The 19254-nt window shown below is 43.7% G+C and overlaps 2 protein-coding genes and 1 long non-coding RNA gene across 3 annotated transcripts in view; 1 reads left to right on the top strand and 2 right to left on the bottom strand.

Moving 5' to 3' along the window:
- LOC146763208 (uncharacterized) overlaps positions 1-19254 on the bottom strand; it is a 662135-nt gene that overhangs the window by 387410 nt on the left and 255471 nt on the right. The window lies entirely within an intron of this gene.
- The window catches only part of LOC146763215 (ubiquilin-1-like), a 91969-nt gene that overhangs the window by 48273 nt on the left and 24442 nt on the right, over positions 1-19254 (bottom strand). Inside the window, exons 5-8 of the mRNA XM_085571322.1 lie at positions 18636-18794; positions 17696-17936; positions 17025-17167; positions 15860-15943 (exon numbers count right to left, since the gene is read on the bottom strand). Coding sequence (XP_085427448.1) covers positions 15860-15943; positions 17025-17167; positions 17696-17936; positions 18636-18794 — 627 coding nt within the window. The remainder of the gene's footprint in view (positions 1-15859; positions 15944-17024; positions 17168-17695; positions 17937-18635; positions 18795-19254) is intronic.
- Positions 5049-6746, top strand: LOC146763216 (uncharacterized). The gene has a single exon (XM_085571323.1). The coding sequence runs from the start codon at positions 5187-5189 to the stop codon at positions 6603-6605; it is 1419 nt and encodes a 472-aa protein (XP_085427449.1). The 5' UTR covers positions 5049-5186; the 3' UTR covers positions 6606-6746.

The raw sequence follows: 19254 nt of genomic DNA, 5'->3' as shown, positions 1-19254 counted from the left end.
CTGCCCCAGGGGTGGAAACACAGCCCCACCATCTGCCATGGACTGATCCAGGCTGCACTAGAAAAGGGTGAGGCTCCAGAACACCTGCAATACATTGATGACATCATTGTGTGGGGGAGCACAGCGGCAGAAGTGTTTGAGAAAGGTGAGAGGATCATCCAGATACTACTAGAAGCTGGCTTTGCCATCAAGAAGAGCAAAGTCAAGGGACCTGCCCGAGAGATCCAGTTCCTGGGAGTGAAATGGCAAGATGGACGGCGCCAGATTCCCACTGAGGTCATCAACAAGATCACAGCTATGTCCCCACCAACCAGCAAAAAGGAAACACAAGCTTTCCTGGGTGCCATAGGTTTCTGGAGAATGCACATTCCTGAGTATAGCCAGATTGTGAGCCCTCTTTATCTGGTTACCCGAAAGAAGAATGATTTCCACTGGGGCCCTGAGCAGCAACAAGCCTTCACCCAGATCAAGCAGGAGATCGCTCATGCTGTAGCCCTTGGCCCAGTCAGAACGGGACCAGAGGTCAAGAATGTGCTCTACTCTGCAGCCGGGAACCATGGGTTGTCTTGGAGCCTTTGGCAGAAAGTGCCTGGGGAGACTCGAGGCCGACCACTGGGATTCTGGAGCCGAAGTTACAGAGGGTCTGAAGCCAACTACACTCCCACAGAGAAGGAAATCTTGGCTGCCTTTGAAGGAGTTCAAGCCGCCTCGGAGGTAATTGGCACAGAAACACAACTCCTCCTGGCACCCCGACTACCGGTGCTGGGGTGGATGTTTAAAGGAAAGGTTCCTACTACCCACCATGCCACTGACGCCACATGGAGCAAATGGATTGCCCTCATCACTCAACGCGCCCGTATTGGAAACCTGAATCGCCCTGGGATTTTGGAGATAATTACGAACTGGCCAGAAGGTGAAAACTTTGGTCTCACTGATGATGAGGAGCAGGTACAAGTGGCAAGGGCTGAAGAAGCTCCACCATACAACCAACTACCAGCAGAGGAGACCTGCTACGCTCTTTTCACTGACGGTTCCTGTCGCATCGTAGGGATGAACCGGAAGTGGAAAGCAGCCGTATGGAGCCCCACACGCCAAGTTGCACAAGCTACCGAAGGAGAAGGTGGATCGAGCCAACTCGCCGAACTCAAGGCCGTTCAGCTGGCTCTGGACATTGCTGAAAGGGAGAAGTGGCCAAAGCTCTACCTTTATACTGATTCATGGATGGTAGCCAATGCTCTGTGGGGCTGGCTGGGAAGGTGGAGGAAGGCCAACTGGCAACGTAGAGGAAAGCCAATCTGGGCTGCTGATATATGGAAAGACATTGCCTCTCGGGTGGAAAAGCTGACGGTGAAAGTCCGTCATGTAGATGCCCATGTCCCCAAAAGTCGGGCTAATGAGGAGCACCGAAACAACGAGCAGGTAGATCAGGCAGCAAAAATAGAGGTGTCAAAGATAGACTTAGATTGGCACCATAAGGGGGAGTTGTTCCTGGCTCGATGGGCTCATGATGCCTCAGGTCATCAGGGCAGAGATGCCACCTACAAGTGGGCACGAGACCGAGGGGTGGATCTAACCATGGACAGTGTTTCCCAGGTTATCCATGACTGTGAGACGTGTGCTGCCATCAAACAGGCCAAGAGAGTGAAGCCCCTATGGTATGGTGGGCGGTGGTCCAAGTACAAGTATGGGGAGGCCTGGCAGATTGACTACATCACACTGCCCCAGACACGCCAAGGCAAGCGCTACGTGTTGACCATGGTGGAAGCCACCACTGGATGGCTGGAGACTTTCCCTGTACCTCATGCCACTGCCCGGAACACCATCTTAGGCTTGGAAAAGCAAGTCCTGTGGAGACACGGCACCCCTGAGAGAATTGAGTCTGACAACGGCACCCATTTCAAGAACAGCCTTATCAACACCTGGGCCAGAGAACATGGTATCGAATGGATATATCATATTCCCTATCATGCTCCAGCTGCCGGCAAAGTTGAACGGTGCAACAGACTCCTTAAGACTACCCTGAAGGCACTTGGTGGGGGAACATTTAGAAACTGGGAAATTAACCTGGCAAAAGCAACCTGGATGGTCAACACCCGGGGGTCTGTCAATCGAGCTGGCCCTGCTCAGTCAGAACCCTTACACGCAGTAGATGGAGATAAGGTCCCTGTAGTACATATGAAAGGTATTTTAGGGAAAACTGTTTGGATTAATCCCACCTCAGGCAAAGACCAACCCATTCGTGGGATTGTCTTTGCTCAAGGACCTGGTTACACTTGGTGGGTAATGCAGGAAGATGGGGAGACCCGCTGTGTACCACAGGGAAACTTGGTCTTAAGAGAGAACTGGGTGTAAGATTTCATGGTGTGCAGATGGAAATAGAATAAGGGGTGGATAATGTCCTGGGTTGTAAGATAAGCTTGTATTCCATTTGCCATCTGTTGAAGGCAAAACCGGTTGGACAGGTTTTTGTTATCTCTCTCAGAGACAATGGTTTGCCCTGTAGAGGCAATGGTTTGTTTATACACCATTGACTGATTCAATGAAGGGCTGGTAAATGTAACACCGTGAGGGGTCCCACCCAGAGGGGGGAAGCCAAGCACTCTATTGTTGTTTAAAGGGGTAGCTTTTTGGGGAGAGGAGGCAGCTCTCTGGGCGGGACTCCGAGAGAAGCAGCTCTCGCTCTCTCTTCGCGGGATTCCCGGGGAAGCAGCGCTCTCTCGCTCTCTCTTTGGCGGCACTCGCAGCGAAGCAGCCGGCGCGCGCTGAGCCGATGGCGGCGGAGCTCAGAGGCAACCCCGGCGCAGAGGAAGACCGGCCCCACTGCCACCAGATCTTCAGAGGAAAACTATACCCTTCTAAAGATCACCACTTCAGCTGCAACTCATCAACTATTGCAAGGGAAGCAATTGTCCCAGCAGAACTGATACTGGCATCCCTCAGGTTCTGGACTTTTTCTTTCACTGGTTTTGTTTGTACCGATTGCATTTGCCTTTTTTTAAATTGTTGTCTAGTTTTCTCCTAGTAAAGAATTGTTACTCCCACTCCCATATCTTTGCCTGAGAGCCTTTTAATTTAAAGATCCTGGTAATTCAGAGGGAGGGGGGTTTGCCGTTCTCCATTGCACAGGAGGCTTTGCCCTCTTTCACAGACTCCTGTCTTGTCGAACCAAGACAAAAACCAAGTGATTGGCGTTTTTCACAAAGACAAAAGAAACCCGGGAACTTTTTCTTTTTCTTCCACGTGGGAACAGGTAACAAGGCCCGGCCCAGCCTCTGTCTAGGCTGGGCTGGGCCGGGCAGCTCTGCCATGGGGCTGGGCCCCTTTCCAGGGAGCCCACCAGGCCCCGTCCCAGCCAGGCCCGGCCCCCGCAGCTGGCAGGCAGGGGGTGGGGAGGCAGCAGGGCCCTGGCCGAGGAAGGGCCAGGCCACAGCTGCTAACATCTTTCCGCCAGGTCCCCTCCCCCAGCATGGCCGCCGCACGACATCAACATCATGCGTCTGAGACCAGAGGGGGCCCTGCAGCCCATGCAGAGTGGCCCTGCAGCTGCAATTAAATGCAACAAAAACCAAAGACCAGCCATGGAGGCGATCCTGACACAGCCCCAGGATCCTGACACAGCCGCAGACGAAGCTACTGAGCCTGGCCCGGGGCCAGGTGACCATCTGCAGGCCCCAGGGGAGATGTTAACTCTTTCAGTGCTTCAATCCTCCCTCGAGTGAGAGAAAAGAACAAAATGCAAGCAATGAAGAGAAGCAACATGAAGACACCGAGGTTAGTGAAGGAGAAGTCAAGTCCCAGATGGGAGGGATGAGGAGATGCCTTAATCTTGGGGCTGAAATCCTCTTGTAAAGCTATAGAGAAAGATGTAATTGATACATCAGACTCTGTTTCCCTGTAACACATGAAAGCATGGGGAGATGAAGGATTCAAATTGATATTGAGCAAAGGCCTCCATGCCAAAGTAAGCAGATATTAAAGTACTTGTGATCTATTAGAAGTTTGAAGAGAGAGAGAAAGAGTGATGAAAACCCTGTGCCCCCAGGGAAAGAAGACCTGTTCCCAGAGATTAAGATGGTTTTAGAGATAGATAATGAGAACTTTTGCCTTTGAAAAGCTCATCTTTAAAACAGTACCACATAAGTTTGTTAGGAAAATAAGGCCTTTTTGTTCATATAGAGTCTCTCATATTCACAGAATAGAGTTTTAATTAGAGCTTGTACTTGTCTGAACATGTTCTCATCTTGTCAGGCATTCCAGTATCTATCTCATGCATTCCAGTGTCTATCTCATGCATTCCAGTGACTATCTTTCAAGGTTGACTTTGTTACGAAGTTTTTAGGGAGTTAGAACTGTTTTGAAAAGGCTGCTACTAGACACCCAAACACCTAAGCAAATAGATATGTTTCAAGGATAGTTCCGTTACAGACTTGGCAAAACATGTAAACGTGCCTCGAGATAACATTTCTTGTTTTTGAGGGAATTTCCAGGTCGCAGAGACAACCTTAAAGAAGACCACTGGCGCCATCAAGAGGCAGAGAACGACCACCTAACAACAGGGTGCGCCTGCGCAGAAGAGACACTGGAGCGTCACCAGAGCGTCACACACCCGGAAGAGACAACCCAATAAGTGGGGGGGAAACGGGGAGCTAGGCGCGGTAGTTGAACCGACTGCCGCCCAGCGCGCGCTGGTTTGCTTTCGCTTTCTGCTATTAATAAATCCTTTTAATTGGATTTGACAGCTATTGTGCTCGTTTATAACAATTTGGTGCCGTGACTCGGATCGGGATCTGGGGAACCTCTCTCTGAGAGGGGCGCCACGATTCCGCTCCCTTGAGCGGACTCAGACCGGGGTTTTTTACCCTCATCCCGACCGACGAACCTAAAAGCCTAGAGAGCGAAAGCAAAGAAAGGGAAGCGGGCCCAGGGTACCCCGTAATTTTTGTGCACAAAAGTCCGGACGAAGAGAAGACGCAGGACGCGTGAGTATAAAGGGGATCCGTTCGGGCGGGGTTCGGGATCCCGGAGTACGGCGAGTGTGTGTGTGTGTGAGAGGAGGACTGGCAGCCGGATTCTCCAAGCGAGTGTGGACCCTCAGTAGTGCGTTTTCCAGAGCCCGCGAGGGCCTGGGCCACGAACCAGGGGAAGCGATTGTGCTGTCGTGAGTGACTGAAGGTACTCCGGAGGACATGGGGCAGGGGGGAAGCAAGGATAAATCCCCCTCCCCGGTGGGGGTAAAACTTCCCCCAATTCCTAAGGAGAGTCCCTTAGGGTTTATGCTAACAAATTGGGAGCACTTTCCAGGGGCACCTGGAAAGGATAAGGCAAAGATGATACACTATTGCATAGAAGTATGGGGAGGACAAGAGATTTCTAAAGGAGTGTTTTGGCCCGTCTTTGGATCCTCAGAGGACTGGGTAAAGCAACTGTTGAATGGTTGGGTACACGCTAAGCAACCTTCTAACCTTGAGGAGAGTGCCTATGCCCAAGTCTGGATAGAAAAGCCGGAGGTGCTCGTGTTTAAACTCTCGGAGGCTTCAGGGAGAAAGAAAAAGAAGGGGCGAGCGGAAGAAGTAATCATTGCACCCCCGCCCTACATTCCCCCTGCACCAAATGCACCCCCTCCTCCTCCACAATCGGATGAGGAAGAATCAGACTCAGACTCTGATCAACCCTCAGGCTCGCGTGGTCCTCTTACCCGAAGTAAGACGCAAGGCAAACTATTTCCCTTAAGGGAAATGCCGATGGGGGGACCAGAGCCGGGGATTGGATTTATTTCGGTGCCTTTAAGTTCGGGGGATGTTAGAGACTTTAAGAAAGAGATGGGAAATTTGCTAGAAGACCCCTTGGGCGTGGCAGAGCGGGTGGATCAATTTCTAGGTCCTAATATATACACCTGGGAGGAATTACAAGCTATACTTAACATTTTATTCACGGCCGAGGAAAGGAACATGATAAGAGTTGCTGGAATGCGAGCCTGGGATGCCCTGCCCGCGCATGCCCAGCAGCGGGCCGATACCAAATGGCCTCTGCAGAATCCTAATTGGGATAACCAGGATGAGGCTCATAGAGCTAACATGCGGGACTTTCGGACCATATTAATTGATGGCATAAGAGAGTCCGTTCCTAGGGGCCAGAATATAAATAAAGCATTTAACGACCGACAAAAGAAGGATGAAACCCCCACTGAATGGTTAGAGAGGTTAAGGAAAAGTTTCCAGCTGTACTCGGGATTAGACCCGAATAACCCAATGGGACAGGCAATTCTCAAAGTCCAGTTTGTCTCGAAATCTTGGGATGATATCAGGAGAAAGATACAGAAAATGGATGATTGGCAGGACAGGGATTTAGCAGAATTATTGCGAGAGGCGCAGAAGGTTTATGTCCGCAGAGAGGATGAAAGTCAGAAAAGACAGGTGAAAATGATGGTTGCTGCAGTGAGGGAAAGCAGGCGGGTAGAGGAAGAACAAAAGAGAGTTACTCGGAAAGGGGGGGGTGACAAGGGAAAGGTAGGAGAAAGGGTATGCTATTATTGCGGTAAGAAGGGACATTTCAAGAGGGAGTGCAGGAGGAGGCTAAGGGACGAGGAGGAGTTCAAAATCGAATAGGGGAGTCAGGGGCTCTATTTTATGGGGACCAAGAAACATCAGAAAGAGCCCTTGATAAAATTGAAGGTGGGTCCCCAAGGCCAGGAAATAGATTTCCTGGTCGATACAGGGGCAGAAAGATCTACTATTCAATTTCTGCCTCAGGGCTGTAATTTGTCAAAACAGACAGCCACGGTAATAGGAGCTAAGGGGGAACCTTTTGAAGTACAAATTATCAAAGGGGTGGTGGTGGAATCGGGAACTAAAGTGGGGTTGGGTGACTTCCTATTAGTTCCTGAAGCGGATTACAATTTGTTAGGGAGAGACCTGATTGTTGAATTGGGAGTTCAAATTGAGGTGGTAGAGAAGGAATTAAAGATCAGACTTTGTTCCCTCCGTTTAGAAGATGAAGAGAAAATAAACCCCGAAGTGTGGTATAATCCAGGGACTGTGGGCAAATTAAATATAACCCCATTTACAGTAAAAATCAGAAATCCTGAAATCCCGGTAAGAATAAAACAGTATCCAATTTCACTAGAAGGGAGGAGAGGGTTAAAACCTGAGGTTGAAAGGCTGTTAAACCAAGGACTGCTAGAGCCTTGCATGTCGCCTTTTAACACCCCTATACTCCCGGTAAAAAAGGCAGACGGATCCTATCGGCTGGTGCACGACCTTAGGGAAATTAATAAGCGAACCGTGGCCCGATTCCCAGTAGTGGCGAATCCCTATACTCTTTTAAGCAAACTGAGACCTGAAAATGAGTGGTATAGTGTAATAGACCTGAAGGATGCCTTTTGGGCTTGCCCTCTGGACGAATCCAGCCGAGATTATTTTGCCTTTGAATGGGAGGACCCTGACACGGGGAGGCGACAGCAACTCAGGTGGGCGGTACTTCCACAAGGCTTTACGGAATCACCTAATTTATTCGGGCAAGCCCTGGAACAAATTTTGCAAGACTATAAAACAGACCCAGAGGTAAAGCTAGTTCAGTATGTGGATGATTTGTTAATAGCAGGTAAAGAAGAAGACAAAGTCCGGAAGGAAAGTATTAAACTATTGAATTTCCTGGGACTAAAAGGATTAAAAGTCTCTAAAGCAAAACTACAATTTGTAGAAGAAGAAGTTAGGTACCTGGGACATTATTTGAAAAAGGGAGAAAAGAGAATTGATCCAGATAGAGTACAAGCAATCCTATCTCTGCCCCTACCGCAAAATAAACGGCAAATTCGTCAGGTATTAGGACTTACAGGATATTGTAGGCAGTGGATTGAGAACTATAGTGGGAAGGCAAGATTTTTGTATCAAAAACTTACCCAAGACGGGCACCTCAAGTGGACAGAGGAGGAAAAATCTAAATTCCAAGAATTAAAAGAAACTCTGGTCCATGCTCCAGTCCTAAGCCTCCCAGATTTAAAGAGGCCCTTCTTTTTATTTGTTAATATCGCAGATGGAGTAACTTATGGAGTACTTACCCAGGACTGGGCGGGGAAAAAGAAACCTATTGCATATCTGTCTAAAATCTTAGACCCTGTAAGCAGGGGATGGCCGGGCTGTTTACAAATAATTGCAGGCTGTGCGGAGTTAGTAGAAGAAGCAAGGAAAATCACCTTTAATGCCACTCTGAAGGTATTAACTCCACATAACATACGGAGTGTAATGCAACAAAAAGCAGACAAATGGATCTCCGACGCCAGGCTCCTAAAATATGAGGGGATTCTATTAGAAACCCCTAATTTCACTTTAGAAACCACCTCATTACAAAATCCAGCCTCCTTCCTCTTCGGAGAGCCCGAAACTGAATCACTGATACATGACTGTGTAATTACTATAGAAGAACAAACCAAAATTAGACCTGACCTGGAGGAAGAAGAATTAGAGACTGGAGAAAAATTGTTTGTTGATGGGTCATCCAGAGTAGTTGAGGGGCAAAGGAGATCAGGATATGCCATAGTGGGGGGGGCTGATTTAAAAGTAATCGAATCTGGACCCCTAGACAAAACATGGTCAGCCCAAGCCTGCGAGATATACGCTATCCTAAGAGCCTTGGAACTATTAAAAGGAAAAGAGGGGACCATCTATACAGATTCTAAATATGGATACGGGGTGGTGCACACTTTTGGAAAATTATGGGAAGAGAGAGGCCTCGTAAATTCACAGGGAAAGGACTTAATCCATCAGAAACTAATAATAGCCCTCCTGAGGGCCTTGAGAGGCCCTACTAGGATAGCAGTGGTCCATTTAAAAGGGCATCAACGGGGAATGGATTACCGGAGTAGGGGTAACAATGCGGCAGACTATGAGGCAAAGAAAGCTGCAATTATCAAGACATTAACCTTAAGTGAGGGAATTAGGAAGGACCTTGTAGATACCCCAAAGAACCCTGGGTCTACTACCCAGGATAAGCTTATATTTACAAGGGAAGAACAAGAGAAGCTTACAAAATTGGGAATAAAAGAGGAATCAGGGAAATGGCTGTTAAAGGATGGGAGGGAGGTTTTACCTAGAGCCATAGCCCAGCGGATGCTCAGTAAATTACACCAGAGAACACACTGGGGCGCTCAAGGACTGGTGGATCACTTTGCCACCCATTATATGACAGTGGGCCTACATGACTTAGCGAAAGGGATTACTAGAAGCTGTCCAACCTGTCTACGAGTAAACAGAAGAAACCTAAGGAAGCTACCCCTGGGTGGGAGGCCAGTGGCAAAGAGGCCCTTTTCAAATTTACAAGTAGACTTTACTGAGCTCCCCAAGATAGGGAGACTAAAATATCTTCTGGTTATAGTGGACCATTTAACACATTATGTAGAAGCAATCCCCACTGCCAGAGAAACAGCTCGGACGGTAACAAAAGCCTTGCTGGAAGAAATAATACCTAGATATGGGGTCCCAGAAACGATAGACTCTGATAAAGGCCCCCATTTCACTTCAAAAATAACACAGATGCTAGCAGAAGCTCTGGGCACAAAATGGGAACAACATACTCCCTGGCATCCACAGAGTTCGGGAAGGGTAGAAAGAATGAATGGGGAAATTAAGAAACAACTCACCAAATTAACACTAGAAACTAAATTATCCTGGATAAAATGTTTGCCGTTGGCATTATTAAATGTTCGAACTCAGCCACGAGCTGATGTAGGACTATCCCCATTTGAAATGCTATATGGGATGCCCTATTCCCTAGAAAAAGTTCAAACCAATCCTAATATTACTGATCAAAGTATTAATAAATACTTAACCATTTTAATGAAATATAAAAAACAGTTATGGGAAAAAGGGATGTGGGCCCAAAGACCACCCCTAGATCTTGTGTTACACCAGGTACAACCCGGCGACTGGGTCCTCATCCGGAGCTGGAAGGAAGATTCGATCACCCCAAAGTGGGACGGACCATACCTGGTTTTAATCACCACTGACTCCGCAGTCCGTACAGCAGAGAAGGGATGGACTCATGCTAGCAGAATAAAGGGGCCAGTGGATCCAACTCGATTTCATACAGCTTCCAAAGAAGCGAGCTGGAAAATTGACGGGAAGCCGGGGGATTTAAAGCTAACAGTAAAGAGAACTTACAAATAATTTTCATGAGCTCTATCAGCTCTAAAGACATTTGGGTTGGAGATAACTGGGAACTGCAAGTACAACTAGTTGGAGAAACAAAACCTCCAGGATACTGTAAACGTCTAGAGGATTCAGCCCAGCAGCCCTTCTATCGGTTCATCCGACTTGAAAAAGAACAGAGACCTTGGGAAGGGGAGGGCCACGCTGAACATCAAAGTATTAGAGTAAGGTGTAGTTGGTTAGATTGTCGTTGTTACCCTTTTGCCTGTTTTTCCTGCAAAATCTGTAAAGGATTGTGGTGGGCTCACTGCAGAAAGGGGAGAGCTCCAAAAAGTGTATGTCAACGCTGCTGGCTGGAGCAGCGCAAATTGACATCTGAAGTACTAAATTACAAGGTTGCCACTCGGGAATTGACTAAAGGATCCCCTGAGTGGTGGGAGGTTTTCGTAAAGGGAATCAACCCTGAATTCCACTGTTACCATTCCAACGAGCCCCTGGGTCCGTTTCTCACGGATATAGTCCAGGTTAAGTGTCGCAAATTAGTTAAAAAACTCAGGTGCGACACTCCACAGTTGAATACAAAAAATTGGATCTCCCGGAGATCAAAGTGGGAGAGAGGGAACGATCCCACCCCTGAAGAATATCTCTGCTGTCGGGAAGATGGCTTGCCCTGTAACTTGTAGCAACCAAGTTGACAGGCGAGACAGAGAGGTAGATAGTGGGGATGAGGGGCCCTCCCAAACCTTGAAAGAGAACGTAAATCATCATGAGTATGAGAATGGTGACAACGGAATGAGGGAAAATGGGAATGTAAAACTGAGCATGATAAGTAACATCCTCCCCTGCAGTGCGTATCACTCAATCCTATGGGTTTTTATGTTTGTATGGTTTCCCCTTCAGAGTGCTACAGCTAACTCACATGAACCCTTTAAATGGACCTTAAGCAGATGGGAAGATCACGATACCCGTCATATTTTACAAACAATAACGGGACCTGGAGCACCGAGCTTCAAAGTTGGAATCTGTGATTTAACTCGGAATTTAAAATGCGGGCGACTGTTAAACTTAACAAGCTTCTATATGTGCCCCGCTTAGCGAAGTAGAGACTGAAGAGTATTTAGAGTTAAGCAAGAAAGAGTTAGAACGCTTTAATGAACAAAAAGGAGGTTAAAATAAAAAGGGGGGATATTGTTAGGAAAATAAGGCCTTTTTGTTCATATAGAGTCTCTCATATTCACAGAATAGAGTTTTAATTAGAGCTTGTACTTGTCTGAACATGTTCTCATCTTGTCAGGCATTCCAGTATCTATCTCATGCATTCCAGTGTCTATCTCATGCATTCCAGTGACTATCTTTCAAGGTTGACTTCGTTACGAAGTTTTTAGGGAGTTAGAACTGTTTTGAAAAGGCTGCTACTAGACACCCAAACACCTAAGCAAATAGATATGTTTCAAGGATAGTTCCGTTACAGACTTGGCAAAACATGTAAACGTGCCTCGAGATAACATTTCTTGTTTTTGAGGGAATTTCCAGGTCGCAGAGACAACCTTAAAGAAGACCACTGGCGCCATCAAGAGGCAGAGAACAACCACCTAACAACAGGGTGCGCCTGCGCAGAAGAGACACTGGAGCGTCACCAGAGCATCACACACCCGGAAGAGACAACCCAATAAGTGGGGGGGAAACGGGGAGCTAGGCGCGGTAGTTGAACCGACTGCCGCCCAGCGCGCGCTGGTTTGCTTTCGCTTTCTGCTATTAATAAATCCTTTTAATTGGATTTGACAGCTATTGTGCTCGTTTATAACAATTTGACATGGCCCATAAACACAGCTGTGGGAAAAGCTTGTGGAAAATGGGAGGGATTTCACAATTGCAGATCTCCCTGGGCAGCTGCTATTTGTGAAGAGAGACATGAGAGAACTGTTTCCTTGTGGAGAAGTCCCCATAACATTAACAAGAGGGACTTCTCTCCCTAAGTGAAATTAAGAAAGACTATTCTAGAGGTGGTAAACTGACTGAAATTTTAGGTTTTGTTTCTTTACATTGTCATTGGGAAAGAAAAGTTTGTGGAGGGAGGAGAAGTGTTCTGAAGGTTTTGTTCTGAATCTTATTACTCTTTCTTTTAGTTACTGTTAAAAAACTTTTCTTTATACCCTTTTAAAGTTTTGAGCCTGCTTTGCCTTTCTCCTGGTCCTACCTCACAGTAGGAAATGGGTGAGTGCATCCTAGTGAGTGCACTGGTGATTGGCCAGCACTGAACCCACCACACTCATTGGTACATTGGCTGGGAAATCTCAAATTGGCGAACCAAAACCACTACAGTGGGTCAGCACTCTGAGTGAGGTCCATAATGGAATGGGATTTGGGGAGGAGAAAGCAAGTCCATGGCAGCTTCATTCTTCTGAAAGAGGCATCTATTGTCTAAATAGGACAGGAGTCATATACATGGGAAAAAAGTTTTTGGACTTTATCTTTGAGTTTAGATTTTTGGACCCCCAACTGCCCTCCTTATGACTGTTCAAAATTTTGAGGCAGATGGAATCAAATACATGTTAAGCTCACTAATGGTACCTGGGTAAGGTGTTCCTACCATAATTACCAAAGGGATTTTGAAAGCTCTAAAGGAGTGGGAAGGGACAGGTTTTTTGATCCCTTATTTTTAAGCTGGCCCTGAGATAATTCCACAAGTAGGACACATGTTGTCCATGACTATCAGTGAAAGTGGCAACACCAGAACAGAACTTGCATCCTTTTTAATAAGTTCTGGTCCAGATCTAACAAAACAGATCTGGGATATAACTGCAGGTGGAAACCTCCTGTGGGAGCTTGGACATGCAAATATTGTGACTCTTATGGTGGGGCAGCTATTGTTGGAGGACCATTAGGCCCAGGAAGCAAGCTGTATTTTGACCCACCCATTGATGATGAAAATTGAGAAGGCCCCTTTGCCAACAGGACCTGGGCTTTGAAAGGATATTGGATTTGTGGCCAACATGCTTATCACAGGTTACCTCCAATTTGGTCAGGAATTTATAATGTAGGGTATATTAGACCGTTGTTCTTTTTGCTACCACAGGTTGAGGCAAATCAGTTAGGAGTCAAGGTATATGATGATCTAATTAGAGAAAAGCAGTCAATTGATGCATCCCTGGCTGGAGGGAGCACACAAAAATAGGAAAAAAGATAAATGGCCACCTGAGCAAATCATAAAACACTATGGACCAGCCACTTGGAATTCAAATGAATTAATATCAGGTGCCAGAGAACCCATTTATAATTTGAAACAAATAATTAGGTTACAAGCTGTCTTTGAAATAATAACCACCCAGACAGCTCCAGCTCCTGACCTTCTTGTTGACCAATCCACTCAAATGAGGAATGTGATATTTCAACATCAGATGATCTTAGATTATTAGCAGAAGAAGGGGGAATGTGTGGCAAATTAAATGACTCGAAGTGCTGTTTGCAAATAGATGGCAATGGAAAAGTGGTGAAACAAATAACAAAGACAATAAGATAGTTAGCTCATGTACCAGTCCAAACATGGAAAGGATGGGAATGAGACATATTTTCGTGGTTACATGGTAGACTATGGGTTAAATGAATATTTTTTTTCCTCCTATGTGCTATAGAAACTCTAATCTTTTTACCATGCATGACACTTTGCTGAGAACAGCTCATTCAGCAGGTGATCAAGGAAATGCCGGTATTAGCCATGCCTACTGATCCAGAGATGGCTACAAAAGGACAGATAATGATGTCACTGCAATAAATTGCAAAACCAAAAAAGACCCAGGAACAGAAAATTAAGTCAATGGTAACTAAGATTTCTAAATACAATTGAGAAAATAAGAAGAAGAGGGATTGAAAGGAATGAGAATGAGGTATCTTTACAAACTGTGGGCCTGCTGATAGATAAACCCAGATACTGATAGGTGAGAGAAGCAATGGGGGGAACCATGAATTCCAGAAGAATTCCACTTATTGACACAGAATGTTATTCACTCAAGGCTGTGCTAAATCCCTGGACTTAGAGAAAAAAGAACAGAGACACAAAGAAGAAAAAAAAAGGGGGGTGGGGGGGGTGGGGTGGATGCACATTTAAAGGGGGTCTCTTTTAGGTGAATTGGGAAGTCTGTACCTCTCAAGTACCTCAGCCAACGGGGAAAGACAGAGGGAAATGCAGCTGGGAAATTAGGATAAAAAGGAAGCTGAGTCCTCCAACAACTTGAGAGACCCCATGGGAAATGCCCCATGGCATCTCCCTTTATTTGAATAAAGTTACAGGACTCCTCTGTCTCCTTTTTGGACATAAACCTCTCGTGTTTGTGGATTAATTTTCCCGACACTACTCATATTCATTTCTCCTTATTGATGGAAAGGCATTGGTTAAAACTTGTCTTAAACAGTAGTTATCTAATACAGAAAACTCTTTGATCATAATTTGTGCATGTGTTCTTATCTGTATTGTCATCAACATCTACTCTGCAAAACATACTAGCAAACATATTATTCAAGAACCCTCATTTTTCAATGATAAGGACATGCACCTAGTAAATGAAGGGAAGGTGGTAGATGTAGTTTTCCTGGATTTTAGGAAGGCTTTTGATACTGTCCCTCACAGCACCCTTCTGGACAGGTTGTCCACATGTGGTATGAGTAGGCTCACAGTGCACTGGGTGAAGAACTGAAAAAAGGTCAGGGCTCAAGGGGTTGTAGCGAATGGGGCTACATCTGGTTGGCAATCAGGCATAGTGCTACTCAGAGCTCAATTCTAAGCCCAGTTCTGTTCAATATATTTATCAATAATCTGGATGCAGGAAGTGAATGCACCATTAGGAAGTGTGCTGGTGATACTATATCGGGAGGTGCTTGTGACTCTCTTGAGGGACAGGAGGCCTTGCAGAGAGATCTAGGTAGACTGGAGAATTAGACAATCACCGATGGCATGAAATTAATGTTATTCATTTTACTCATAACACTGCCTACATGCAATGAGATCCTGGCAATACACATTTACTTTGAATTGTAAAGAGTGCCTAATGATGGAACTCATACACTAGATTAAATTTTTAATTCCTAAAAATTTTGCTTAGTCCTATTTAAAGGACTCACTGTACACTGTGACAGCTGACATAAAGCTAATACGAGGGATGCAACCACAATGGTGTAAGAGGAAAAGTTGGTGGTAAGGCAATCTTTATAAGCAAACATGTTCAGAACCCATTCTACTTATTTTGAATTAGCTTATGACTTACCTCTTTTAAGGCATGCTGTAAAATCTCTTTACCCCAAATAATCGGGGCAGGGTGGAAGAGGCATGAGAAAAGTACAGTTAAAGCTTATCTTTGTAGTAGGAAGAGTAATAATATTTTTTCTTTTTGTCAAAGAAATCATGTAGGAAACAGGTTCTCTCTGGCTGGTGTGCAGTAAGAACAAGTCATTACTTCTAAGCAAAGGCACAAGAGGAAACCAAAGCAGTTGTGCTAGTCACAGACAAAAACATTCACTAAAAGCCAAATTTAACTTTTGAAAGGGATGGAGGGATAAATCAAGCATTTAATTATCAAGAGATAATGCAACTCTGTCTAAAGCTAATGAAAATATACATATCAGAATGTAGTTTTAAGTGAAATCAAGAGAAGGCAGCAGTTTATTGAAAAAATTTTTCACTAAATTTCAGATATTTATTAACAACACTTAGTATCTCATCTTACTTGTTGAAGGAAAGTAGGAAGCTGTTGTCTCATTTGCTCTTGAAGCTGAGAATTTCCAGCAAATAAAGGATTATTCAACATCATCTATGGGCCAAAAATATTTGATATCATGAATCAAGCAGTAGATGAAAAAGTAAATACTAGAGTGTATTTTAAGACAACTATTTACCATTTATGAATCAAATAACAAGATAAGAGTCCATGATTACCTCAGAGTAATTATCTCCCACTTCTCCTTTGACCAAAACTTGTTCTGAAACAGTAAACCACCACCCTGAGAACTGACTGAAATAATCGGTGGTGTGGAGTTGGTTTTTTGCTATTCACTTTTTTTCTTTGGGTTTTTTCTGTCCTTTTTTTTTTGGGGGGGTGTGGTTTTTGTTGTGGGGTTTTTTTGGGGATGGGGAGGTGCTGGCATTAAACTTTTGAAGTGAATCCTTGCCAGTTCCTTACCAAAGCAACCTAACTTATGTAACAAGAAAAGCCTTTCCTAATCAACCTCCACTACTGATGTGATGGTTTCCCTGTAAATATTGTTTGCAAAAAGCCTGGGATATTTCCAATTAACTGTTTAATATACAAAATAATATTATCTCCATTTAAGATTTGACTTTGGATATTATTGCTCTAAGTTAAATTGAAAAGCTCTTCTACAATACCATTCATAAAACAACAGTATCGGTACTTTTATTGCAAGCAAGGATCATAGGTGAGGAATCAAAACCAGAATAACAGCTAAATATGGCACCAAATCCTTCCCCTCCAATTCTGTCCTCCCAAATTAAGGTAGGTATTTATTTATTAGCAGATCTATTTGATTTATAATCAAAGTACTTGTTTTGTTTAACCGGTTCTTATGCTAGGCCACAAAATTATAGAGCTGTATGAAACATACACAAAAACACACATTGTTACAAGAAAATGCCTAACATGATGACCAACTGCAAATTGAATAAACTTACTGCAACAGATTGCTAAAGGTAACTAGGTAATAATTTCAGTAAGTCAGATATTAACATAATTTAAAAACTGAACCATTTGCAACAAACAGGTTATTCTTGAGAAGTTGGCATGGTTATTCTGCACTGAAAATATTACTGTATCATAAATTCAATTTCTTGTCATTTCAGTGCACACAACTCATTGCTGCACCAAAAGCATTTACCTGTACTGCAAGATCAGGATTCTGGCCCAATGACTGCATCATACTTCTCATATAGGGTGCAGACAACATATTTTGCATAAGTTGTGGATTTTCTGTTATCTGTTGGAACAAGCTCTGCATTCCTGGTGTGTTGAAGATACCAACTTAAATAAAAGTAAAAGGTCATTTTAGTATAAATCTACTATAATCAAATTAATTAGACTGCCTAGAACTGGGATACAATTGTGTGGGGGTTTTTGGTTTTTTTTTTGGCTTGTTGTTTTTTTTTTAATGAGCTTTAGCTCCTTAAATACATCTCAACATGGTTTTGCTTGCACAGATGCATCTGCCCTCGACACAAATTAAGCCAGAGGTCATATACAACAAGCAGTCAGGCTAAGTATCTACATTATTAACTGTTTTCCTGTTTGTCTCCAAACAGAAAAAAATATTATCATTCATGTACAGATTCTCTACTTTTGTTATTTTAAGGCAGTGCACATATATTGTTAGCACTCTTGGTTTATTTTTCATGTTTGTTTTTCCACAGAGGACTTTGATACTAGTCAATTGTTCTATGGAAATAAACAACAATACAAAGTTTTAATCAAAACATCTCTTTCTAATAACAGAATCATTTCACCAAACTCCTAAATATTTGCAAATATATACAACTACAATAACAGACACACCTCCGAGTCCAGGTCCCAAATTTGGTATAGTTGAGCTCTGTCCTATACTAGCAGAGGTGCTATTTCCAACATTACTACTGCCATTGATCTCACCGCTGGTGCTGGTACTTGTGGAATTCTGAGAGCTGGGCTGAGGAGCCCAGGGATTTGGTAAAGGATCTCTATTTTCTGTATGAGATGGCTGACTGTCCCCTCCTGATGATTCATTGCTTACTAAGTAAGCAAATGGGTTACCTCCAAACTACAGAAGGAGAAACAAACACGTATCATCTATTAGACAACTATTTTTAAGTCTGCTAGAATCATCAAGTTACCATTCCAAAATTACACATGAAGACAAATGTTGATGGCTCTTAATCAATTATAATCACTATCCTAAAATAAGCTACTGTAAATATTCTGAAAAGATACCAACATTGAAAGAGATATTACCTCCAACAAGGAAAAAACCTGTTAATCATGCCTCATTTTAAATGCAGTATTTGTTGCTATACTAGTACTTTGATCAAAGTAAAATTATATCTTGCATAATGGTTTCCAACTTGGAAAAATTTCAAAGCCTTTTTTCTTCCCACCTTAGGTTCCAAGTTACTGAACACACTCTTAGTTTTTCCTGGAACTCGCTAATTTTATAATTCCAAGAATTAAACATAAATTTAGAATATATAACACAAAAATTTATTAACATTAAAATATCTTATTAAACTCACATAACAATCTTTATCCCTTCAAGTTTAAAAGAACAAAGGAATAAACCACACATTGACTTTAAGCTTCAAGAAATTGCTTTGTCAAGTACACATTTGAAAAGTTACATTATCTTCTTTCATTTTTGAAAAAAATAAAAAAAACACACAAAACCACACAAAAATAACCAAAAATGTCCCAACAAACAACTAAAACCCACTTACTTTCAGTGACCCCTATAATAATTTCTCACCTGTTCCTGAGCTGCATTCAACATTGGCTCCTGAATATCTGTGTACATACGTCGCAAGGCATTGTAGCCACCTGGTATACTTTCAAGGTTGCTCAAGGCTCGATCTTGGTTTCGCATCATTTCCTGCATCATTGCAGGGTTTCTAGCAAGTTCTAGTGTCTAATGAAATAGAACATGTAATTTGCATTAATTAAAAAATCCATTCTAAAGTGAAAATATCAGCATTTAACAATATCTTAGTTATTAATGTCAAACTCCATTTGAAATTAGGATTAGAGCCAAATCAAGACATCAGCTTAGTGGGAGGGGAGTCAATAGAATTTTGCATTTAGACAACATTCTGCCACAACCGTCAGTATGCTAACTGAATCAGAAAGCGTTGACTAAACAGAAGAAAAAATACGTGAATGTACCATCCTGTTCTTTCTTGTCTCTTCTCAACACAATGTTTCTTCCATTTCTAACATCAATACAGCATGCATCTTATAATGTGAACTTGAAAAATAAATACCTAAATTTTCCAAAGCCTCCACTTGTTTCTTGATGTCTTCTGTCACATAACCTTACATAACTTCAGAAGTAATCAAAAGTACTCACAGTTATATAAACTGGAAATAAG

The sequence above is a fragment of the Lonchura striata genome, chromosome W, assembly GCF_050655825.1.
Source record: "Lonchura striata isolate lonStrDom1 chromosome W, ASM5065582v1, whole genome shotgun sequence".
Classification (NCBI taxonomy): domain Eukaryota; kingdom Metazoa; phylum Chordata; class Aves; order Passeriformes; family Estrildidae; genus Lonchura; species Lonchura striata.
This window is presented reverse-complemented; position numbering and strand designations above follow the sequence as displayed.